The sequence below is a fragment of the Petromyzon marinus genome, chromosome 60 (genome assembly GCF_048934315.1).
Source record: "Petromyzon marinus isolate PM22_M1 ecotype Great Lakes invasive population chromosome 60, UKy_Petmar_22M1.pri1.0, whole genome shotgun sequence".
In the NCBI taxonomy this organism is placed as follows: domain Eukaryota; kingdom Metazoa; phylum Chordata; class Hyperoartia; order Petromyzontiformes; family Petromyzontidae; genus Petromyzon; species Petromyzon marinus.
Window position 1 is genome coordinate 8,963,992 of NC_133726.1, and position 10,451 is coordinate 8,974,442.

Consider the following 10,451-nt stretch of genomic DNA (forward strand, 5'->3'; position numbering starts at 1 on the left):
CCCTCCCTAGCTCCATCCTCCCTAGCTCCATCCTCCCTAGTTCCACCCTCCTTAGCTCCACCCTCCCAAGCTCCACCCTCCTTAGCTCCACCCTCCCAAGCACCACCCTCCCAAGCTCCACCCTCACTAGCTCCACCCTCCCTAGCTCCACCCTGCCTAGCTCCACCCTGCCTAGCTCCACCCTCCCTAGCTCCACCCTCCCTAGCTCCACCCTCCCTAGCTCCATCCTCCCTAGCTTCACCCTACCGAGCTCCACCCTGCCGAGCTCCACCTTGCCGAGCTCCACCCTCCCGAGCTCCACCCTCCCGAGCTCCACCCTCCCTAGCTCCACCCTACCGAGCTCCACCCTACCGAGCTCCACCCTACCGAGCTCCACCCTCCCGCGGGTGCCGGCTGGTGCTCACCGGATCTTGTTGATGGGCACCTTGCGCTCCTGCAGCTGCTTCACCATGCCGGCCTCCTCAGAGGGCAGCAGCATGAGCAGCGCCTCGCCATCCTCCTGGTACCTGCACCGGCGGAAACGGCGGCGGCACGGGCAAGCAGACGGGCATCGCACACAGCTGGCGCATGATGCATCTGCCAGTCATCTCGGTCAGTCAACCCACGGCACCACCTGGGTCTGTACCCGTGACCTCCTGCACCGAGCCTGCCACAGTAGGGGGAGCAGCTGGTGCATCTGCCAGTCATCTCGGTCAGTCAACCCACGGCACCACCTGGGTCTGTACCCGTGACCTCCTGCCAGCAGTGAGTCTTCGACACTTCACGTGGGCTCAAAAGTGCACCTGGCCTGGCACAGACGTGGTGACGTCATCGCCTCTTAGTGGTCGAATGGCGGGTATTGGTATTGGTGCATAGTGTGGAGCAGTGGTGCAGTGGTTAGCGCACTTCGCTACTGACCCGGTGACCCGAGTTCGATTCCCACTCATGACCAAACACTGGTGAGGACTATTTATACGGTCCTAGGCCTCCCCTAGGTCAACTCAGCCTCAAAAGGAGTATCTCATGCGACATGCAAACATCATCACTTGGAAGACAAAGACGTGGTGCTGGCCACCAACTCCCTCGTGTACCGCGCCAGCCTTAATAGGTGCTCGCAAACAGCACTTGCCCCAAGGGTCTGTACAGGTTATGTGGGGGTTCTTTGCGTGCGTGTGAGGGTCGAGCTACCGGGCTGTGCGCCCCGCGCGGTGGATGTAGGTGCTGGCGTCCTCAGGGCAGTCGAACTGCAGCACCCAGCTGACAGCCGGGAAATCTGAGCGCGTGAACAACACAACGACCACATATCGACACCGTCACTCCCCGCAAGCCCAGCAGGAACCCGAACCCGGTTACTGAACGGCTGGCAGGTTGCTCGAGCCTATAACACCTGGTAACCACACGCAGAGCGGTGGTTACCAGGTGATGGCGGTACAGCAGTGGACAAAAACTCGGAGCACGCCGCATCTCGTCGCATCTCGCAAGCCCAGCAGGGACCTGAACCTACTCCGTGATTGGATGATCGACGGCCTAGGAATACTGTGGCCAGGAGATGGATGTATAGCAATGGATTCTTGAATCTACCGGTGTGGACATATGAAGTGCCATCCCGTCAAATGTGTTTTATGGATTTTTTTTTCCTACAGGCACACACACTGGTGGCCTTCACAAACCCGCACGGACCAGTTGGGTGAAGTACGGTCAATTAGCGGCCACGACCCGCACGGCATGGGGAGGCTGTCATCCAGCAGTGGATTGACAGAAGGGCGGTACGATAACAAAAACAACAAACTCTTGAAATAAGAGTCTTGAGGGTCTGCGAGGTTTTCCTTGATTTTCGTAAGCGGCGACACAAGGGCAAGACACGCAACACACGCACACACACCCCGGTGACACCTCTCGGCAGCTGCACGGCATTGTAAGGAGTGCACAAGTTCAGCAGCATTGGGTTCAACACAAGAGTACTCTGGACCGGTTTCGACATTCAGTGTCTCATCAACACAGTCGCCAGGCTTGCTTGAACCAAAGCTGGTGGACTGCCAGATGTTTATATCTCTGTTAGATGTGAGACTCCACTTCAACACGAAACTACATCATACGTCACAGTAACAATAACACAGCAGACACAACACACACACGCACGATAAGACGCAAGGGCAAGCCGGGGAGGTGGGAGGGGGGCAATAGGTGACTCATTGTCAGAGTGTAACAGCGGCGGTGGAAAGGGTTGCGTGGTGGTGGTGGTGGCGGTCGGGTACCGAGGCCTCGAGCAGCGATGTCGGTGGCGAAGAGGGCGGCCGACTTCTTGCGGCAGAAGTCCTGGTACACGTCCATCCTCTTCATCTGCTGCTGCTTGCCGTGCAGTGCCAGGATGGGCATTCCTGGCCGCAGGCGGCAGAAAGCATGGAACAGGAACTGCACCTGCGGGATGGAGCGGCACGGCGAGGGGCGCGGCAAAGTGAGTGGCAAAGTGAGCGGCAAAGTGAGCGGCAAAGTGAGCGGCAAAGTGAGTGGCAAAGTGAGCAGCAAAGTGAGTGGCAAAGTGAGCGGCAAAGTGAGTGGCACAGCGAGCGGCACAGCGAGCGGTACAGCGAGCGGCACAGCGAGCGGCGAGCGGCACAGCACAGCGAGTGGCGAGCGGCACGGCAAAATGAGCGGCACAGCGAGCGGGGCAGGAAGCGGCACAGCGAGCGGCGTGGCGAGCGGCACGGCACAGCGAGCGGCACAGCGAGTGGCGAGCGGCACGGCACAGCGAGCGGCACGGCACAGCGAGCACAACAGCGAGTGGCGAGCGGCACGGCACAGCGAGCGGCACGGCACAGCGAGTGGCACAGCTTAACAGGTTTGTCACGTGACCGACTAACGAACAACACGCAATAATAAATGTAAATATTATAATTCAGTGCTTTGCCAATCCACTTTTGAATGAAGGCCGACAGAGGAATGCGTGGATTAGTTTGGGACATTTCCATAACACAAAATGGGGGAGAATATACGGCGCCGATTATTTGGTGTCGTGTACAAGTTTTGTGTTTGACCTGCATCGAACAAGCCAGCCTCTTTCCATCTGGCAGTCCACCAGCTTTGGTTCAAGTAAGTCTGGCGACAGTGTTGATGAGACACTGAATGTCGAAACCACCCCAGAGTATTTTTTATTTTTCGATTTGAAGCTTTTGTGACTGCAAGGATTCATCTTTGGTTCTTTCGGTAAAGTCACGTAGAATGAGAATAAAATAATAAAAGAACACAGTAAAATTCTCACGACGTTTCGGCTTCAATTTGAAGCTGTCGTCCCGACAGTTCTGCACCTTTCACCTGAAGACGGCGGCTTGCGTTGTGGCCGAAACGTCATGAGAATTTTATTGTGTTATTTTATTATTTTATTCTCATTCTACGTGACTTTACCGAAAGAACCAAAGATCACCCCAGAGTACTCTCGTGTTGAACCAATACTGATAAACGTATGCACTTCCAGAATGCCGTACGGCTGCTGAGATGCGTCGTTTTTTACGTTGAGCGACTTATGAAAACGTGGGCTTGGGCAGGACGCGTCACTAGAGCTACGGCGCACTGCGGTCGTGACTCATGGCGCAGTGGTGACGCAAGCAGCTCGCACGCTAGACGGACCGTGACAGAGTGAGACCGTGACAGAGTGAGACCGTGACAGAGTGAGACCGTGACAGAGTGAGACTGTGAGTGTGAGAGTCGTGACAGAGTGAGACCGTGACAGAGTGAGACCGTGACAGAGTGAGACAGTGAGTGTGGGGAGTCGTGACAGTGGGAATCTTAACAGCGTGGGACCGCGACGGCGTGGGAATCGTGGCGGCGTGGGAATCGTGACAGCGTGGGAATCGTGACAGCGTGGGACCGTGACAGCGTGGGAATCGTGACAGCGTGGGACCGTGACGGCGTGGGAATCGCGACAGCGTGGGAATCGTGACAGTGTGGGAATCGTGACAGCGTGGGAATCGCGACGGCGTGGGAATCGTGACAGCCAGGACCGCGAGAGACGGCGATGCCTTGGGGAGGCCTTCCCGGCAGCCCAAGGAGAGAGAACGCGTCTCAGGCCGCGAGCACCACGGAGACGGAGCGATGATATCAGTTCACGTGCTGCAGCAGCAGCAGCAGCAGCGAGACAGAGCGATATCAGTTCACGTGCTGCTGCAGCAGCAGCACCGTGGAGACGGAGTGATGATATCAGTTCACGTGCTGCAGCAGCAGCGAGACGGAGCGATGATATCAGTTCACGTACTGCAGCAGCAGCAGCAGCAGCGAGACGGACGGGTAAAGCGCTGAACTGTCGGGGGACAACGACGATGACCACGGATGTCATTTATCCAGCAGTGGATTGATCATGACGCGCAGAGCGATGTGCCGCACCTGCTTGCAGCTGGAGAAGAAGACGATGACCTTCTTGGTGAGGTGGCTCTTGATGAAGGAGTAGAGCATGTTCACCTTCTGGTGGAGCTCACACACCACGTAGTTCTGCTCCAGGGTGGCTGGGGTGCTGCCAGAAAGACAAAGATCCCCCATATAGCCTTAACAGACTTTAGGAGCAAGTGCTGTTAGCAACAACCTATGAAGGCCAGCATGGCACATGAGAGAGTGGGTGGCCAGCATCACATCCGGCCAACTGACGCCCCATTCGCAATGTTTACATCCCGCACAAGGTACTAATTTGAGGCCGAGTAGACCTCTGGGAGGTCCAGAATCGGTTTATATAATTGTCACTGGATTTGGCCACGAGCGGGAATCAAACTCAGGTCGCCAGGTTCAAAGCAAGGTGCGCCAACTGCGGCACCACTCCACCACACACCACAATCCCACCTCACTCCACCTGCCTCACTCGCCTGTGCCTGCACCACACACACCTGTACTCCCTCCCGACACACCTGTACACGCCCCACACACCTGTACACATCCCACACACCTGTACCTGTGCTCCCCCCAAACACACCTGTATGAGCCCCCACACACCTGTACATACCCCACACACCTGTACCGGTGCTCCCCCCGCACACACCTGTATGAGCCCCCACACACCTGTACCGGTGCTCCCCCCGCACACACCTGTATGAGCCCCCACACACCTGTACACATCCCACACACCTGTACCTGTGCTCCCCCCCAACACACCTGTACATGCCCCACACACCTGTACTTGGCCTGTTCGTGCACCCACACGTAGGCGGGGTCGCGCAGGCTGAGCCGTGCGAGGTCGCGCACAGACTTGGTCTGCGTGGCAGAGAAGAGCAGCGTCTGCCGGCTGGCCGGGAGGTTCTCCACCACCGCGTTCACCGTCACCGCGAAGCCGAGGTCCAGGATGCGGTCAGCCTCGTCCAGAACTGCCGGGGGATAGCACCGCCACCACCGCCGCCGTCAAGTCGCCAAAATTAACAGTGACCCGCAAATTCATTCCCAATAGATTTTTTTGGGCTTAGGTCTCGTAAGAGGAATCTGACCAAATCTGTGTCGTTAAAAACCCTCCACTGCCCGACATGGCCAAACAAATGTAATTGTCACCTTGCGTGCACGTGATTAACGACACGTCGATTATTATCGTTTCAGCTTGCCGCACGGTAAGTTGAAGAACGATTCTCACAACCAAGTTTGATGATTAAATCTTCACGCTCTTGGCCGAGAAATTAAGAGAGCTGTCGTGGTGTCGCAGTGAGCACGCTGGAATTGGAGAACGGATTCCGGTTTAATGGCTGTTCCGGTTTTACAACGGCCGCCGGAGTAATCCACCGACCCTTGGTACCCTTTACCCGGCGGCAGCAGCTGGACAAAAGCAGGTTGTTAGATCACGACTAGGGTCCCATGCCCGCGGCCCCACTCACCGAGCAGCTGGAGGTTGTTGGCATAGAAGTAGCTCGTTTCGTCCATGTGCTGCAGCAGCCGCCCCGGCGTGCAGATGATGACGTTGGTCCGATGGATCCTCTCCGACTCCTCCTTCACGTCCTGCGCTCGCAGGCGAGAGACGTGGGCGGGAGACACGCACGATGCTTGCTTCAGCTGCCAGGGAGGGTGAAGCGTTTGCAAAAGCGGCGGCCGAAAACCGCGGCTCGATAGAAATGCAGGTCGCTGGTAACCTTTCTGGGCTGTAACTTTACGTGAAATGGGGAGAAATTTGCGGAAGCGGCCCAGGTGGTTCACACCAGGCAAGCAGCGCCCGACGTGCGAGTACTCCCCGAACGCTCACGCCCGCAGATTTCCAAATTCAAAACTCCACACAGCCAAAGTGGTAGGCTGCACGTGGACCCCACGGGCCATTACCAAGTTAAGTCGGGGGCCGGATACAACCGCGCATGCCGCAGGTTCCTCGCGTCATAACGACGACGTGCCTGCCGTCGGGCGAGCATCACAGACGCCGCCCTCCTGCTCCTCCTCCTCACCTTGCCCCCGATGATGAGGCCCGCTGAGAACTCGTGGTACTTGCCAACCTTGCGCAGGACCTCGAAGGTCTGGAAGGCGAGCTCCCGCGTTGGGGAGATGATGAGCACGCCCAGACCATCGTCTGCCGTCCACTGCTTCCGGTAGAGGCACTCCAGAGCCTGGGGCGGGTGGGCGGGCCAGGGGTGAAGCTTCAAGTTTAAATTTGATTTCATTTCACCAGGCGAGAACTCAGAGAGACCAGGCGAAGCCTCGCATGCCAGAGTAACTGACCGGGGTTGCATAAATAACACAGGCAATAACGTAAAACAAAATACAACAACGAAGCAAATATAAATCAGATCCAAAAACAACCAAATAAAAATCATTACAAAAGCAACCTAGGGTAGGCTCTGGACAGGTTCCGATATAGTCATCAATGTTGGCCGTGCCCGAGAATCATACTTGTTCACCGGATTCCTGGTACAGGTTCGCTAATATTGGATCGCTCTCCGAGTTACGCCTTCCCGTTTACAGACAGACGGGCCGAGCTTTAGTTGAAAAGCGTAACAAATCGTCAGCCCAGCAGTGCTGGCGGCACAGGCGGCAAAGTCGCACAGGTGGCACAGGCGGTAACGCGAGTACAGGCGGGCAGCGCTCACCGGGATGAGAAAGGCGAGGGTTTTGCCGGATCCGGTCTTGGCTGCTCCAAGGACGTCTTGGCCTTGTAGCGCCAGCCCCACCGTCCTGCGCTGGATCTCCGTCGGTAAGCGGTACTCCGCGTTCTGCAGACCTGCGACCCAAACCGATTTGACTTCATCGACACAACCCAAAGTGACAGCGGAATAAATCAATACGTCGGAGGCACAGCCAATACGGGGCAACTGCACAACCGATACAGCATTGGCGGCATACGTAGCACAACCGGCAAGCGAGCAAGCACACCATAGTAACGAGCGAGATGTCAACAGCACACGATGTGGCTTGTGCGCAACGGGCTCAGAAGCCAATCCACGTGGGTAGGGTCAAGCGATGCCCACAACCCCTGTCCCGGAATCGCTAAATCTCAATGCAATCCTTGGAAACGAACACCATTCCTGAGTGAGAGAATTGCCCAAGCGTATCCTCCGGTGGCAATCGCTTCTACTTCTTCCTCCTCCGTGTTGCCTATGAAAAGCACCTCTTAGAGATTCAGTTGCAAGTGATTTTGCCATTCAGTTGCCTTGTCTGAGAGTTGTAAATTGCAGATTCACCCACCGCGCTTTCATGTGCATATTTCGGGCAAAATCACGTTATACGCTCCATGGTTTGGCGTTCTTGGCCACAATCGCACAGTCTCAAGAGTCTTTGATTTTCCACTTATGCCAGGCAGTGGTGGCTATGCACGTGGCCTGTAATCCAGCATTGCGGGGGCAGCGAGGGCTGGTGGGTCGAACTGAAATGCTGAGAAACTCCCTTTCCCTCGGAGTTGAGTTGTTATACCCTGGCTCGCCAGAAGGCAGTATAGCAAGTGAACTAATCGCCATTTGCTTCCATCTATACGGTGATAGTATTTTCCCCTCGCGTGCGAAGGGGTTTTTTTTTCCAGGAGCCCTAGTTTCTATCCCACACGTACAATAAACGCTCATTATGAATTGGCTGAAAATAATTATTATTTTACATGTAAAAAAAAACCCAATGCAGCAGTGGCAGAACCCTCCTGAAGAAGAGTCCTACGACTCCTGGATAACCAAGTAAGTTATGTTTTATTTAAAAAAAGCATATGATATAAATAATTATATGATTACTATTCATGAATATATTTCTTATTGCACCAAATTATGAATTCGATGTCTGCATCTTTCGTGGTTTGTATGGATGCGGTTGAGCGCTGCCCATCGTCTCTGTTAAAGTATGGTGGAGGTGAGGTAGCGATTGCGGGAATCCCCATAAAGGATCCCCGATCCATATCAACTATCAACGGAGAACAAGAAATCGGTGCCGGACGATTCCTGGGCAGTTGAAGAGTCCAAATTCTGCAAGTGCAGTGCTGCGGGTCCTTGAGCCGCGTCGCCCACCTTTAAGCGTCTTCTTGGACAGCGGGAAATCGGAAAACTTCACAACGTCCGCTACATTGATCTGTAACAACAAGAACGGCGACAATTACACCCGCCACTAGCTGCGTTGCTCACCAGTCACCACTCACCCACCCAGACATTCACAATTGACAAGACACCCACACCATTAACCGCTCACCAAACTCCCACCACTCACTTCACCCGATCCTCACCTACAACTCACACACACTCACCAGACACTCACTACTTACCCGATACCACTGACCACTCACCATACACAACACACTCAATGCGGAGTTGAAAATAAACCAGTGACTGGGGACTCCAAAATGCGAGACCAGGAACCGATGACACAGGGACCTGAGATCCTCCCCATGTGCCTCAGGATTACGCTCACCACTCAACCAACATTCACCAGAGACGTGGCACATACGACTCACCAAAGCAACACACACTCACAACTCACCAAACATCCACCTCACCTGTTTCTCACCAATTACCAGACGTAACTCGCTCATCTGAGCCACTCACACCCACTCAACACTTTCCTAATACAACACACTCACTTGACAATTACCTAATAATCACCATTCACACTCACCACTCACTGGACACTCACCACTTCCCAGATAACTATCCTCAACAATTCAACCCCGGACACGGGGGACCTGGGAGTGAGACACAAGGACCCCCAACACACAATCCAAATATGTACAGTGTACTGGAGGAATCCGATGAGCTAAGAAGCTCTTTACTCACAGGGGCGGATCAGCAAGTTACAATACAAAAAAAACGAATCGGAGTACAAAATAGATAAAAGGGTAAGCAAGTCACCAAACATAAACAAATATAAAATGTATAAATAAAAGAACTGCACACAAGTGCGCTCCTCCACCACCCTCCCCAGGCCAACCCACGTGTGCCGCTCGGGACCGGCGCGCAAACCTGCGCGTATTTGTCGGTGAGCTTGGCGATGGCCTCCTGCTCCACGACGTACTCGGGCCGCTTCTCCGCCTTCCTCCTCGTCTGCAGCTTGCGCCGCTTCTTCAAATCCTTCTCCTTCCACTGCTGCAGGTCCTGCACGGCGAGCTCCCTGGACGCCGCCATCGCTGCTCGTCTCTCTCGCGGTGCGCAATGACGTCACGACGCAGAGACTTTTAAGTCGCGCCGCGCGGGACGACGACGTCACGACGCAAAGGGACGTTGACGTCACGCCGCACGGGACGGCGACGTCACGACGCGCGTGGCGGCGACGTCACGACGCGCGGGACGGAGACGTCACGACGCGCGGGTCGAAGACGTCACGACGCACGGGTCGACGTCACCGCGCGTCGTGCGCGGTCGGGCGTCCAGTGCCAAGCGCAATTTCCGGTTGGTGTTGCCACGGCGACCGACTTTAGGACTCAGAATATTAACATGACGCAATATTAAAGTGCGGAAGGAATCCGATGAGCTATAAAGCAATTGTCTTCATCAGGTGTCCAGTAGGGTCGGGTAAGGAACGCTCCAACAACAACCAATAACAAAAAAACAGCAGTGAAAAAGTCCAAGAAAGTTAAACAAGTCATCCAAATAAAACGAAAGCATCCCCACCCGACAAGGCAAAGCCCACAGAGGTATTAAATTATTTTTCAAAAGCGACCTGGACATCACAAATGAGAGCTCAAAAAGTGGCTTTTCAATTTGGACATTTATAGCAGAAAGGAGTGGTAGGGCCATGTTCTGTGACCCCAGCTGTCAACCCATGCGGTTTACTTTGTATTCTTGTACAGGGAAACTGAGTTTTCAGGTCCATTGTTTGTGTTTCTCCCTTGTGACGGGACTTTGTAGGGTGAACTTTGAGATGCATAAGGGCCAATACGGTCTGTAATATGGTAGGCACTGATAAGTGGTTCACAGGTGTATATTGTTGTATTTTAGATCATAAGTCATGCAATCATGGAACAAGTGTGAGTTTTTCGCTTGCTCCAGTCACCTTGCAATGTCAGTTAAAAACAGTTTTAGATTAAAAAATTGCGAAAACATCGATTTACGACGGTCCGAATT

At 54.5% G+C, this 10,451-nt stretch overlaps 1 protein-coding gene across 1 annotated transcript in view; it reads right to left on the bottom strand.

Moving 5' to 3' along the window:
- DDX10 (DEAD-box helicase 10) overlaps positions 1 to 9,591 on the bottom strand; it is a 38,704-nt gene extending 29,113 nt beyond the window's left edge. Inside the window, exons 1-10 of the mRNA XM_032976705.2 lie at positions 9,351 to 9,591; positions 8,406 to 8,466; positions 7,011 to 7,141; positions 6,372 to 6,530; positions 5,817 to 5,937; positions 5,132 to 5,321; positions 4,357 to 4,483; positions 2,235 to 2,397; positions 1,168 to 1,252; positions 405 to 506 (exon numbers count right to left, since the gene is read on the bottom strand). Of these exons, the coding sequence (XP_032832596.1) occupies positions 405 to 506; positions 1,168 to 1,252; positions 2,235 to 2,397; positions 4,357 to 4,483; positions 5,132 to 5,321; positions 5,817 to 5,937; positions 6,372 to 6,530; positions 7,011 to 7,141; positions 8,406 to 8,466; positions 9,351 to 9,512 (1,301 nt within the window). The 5' untranslated portion in view covers positions 9,513 to 9,591. The remainder of the gene's footprint in view (positions 1 to 404; positions 507 to 1,167; positions 1,253 to 2,234; positions 2,398 to 4,356; positions 4,484 to 5,131; positions 5,322 to 5,816; positions 5,938 to 6,371; positions 6,531 to 7,010; positions 7,142 to 8,405; positions 8,467 to 9,350) is intronic.
- Positions 9,592 to 10,451: the final 860 nt, after the last annotated feature.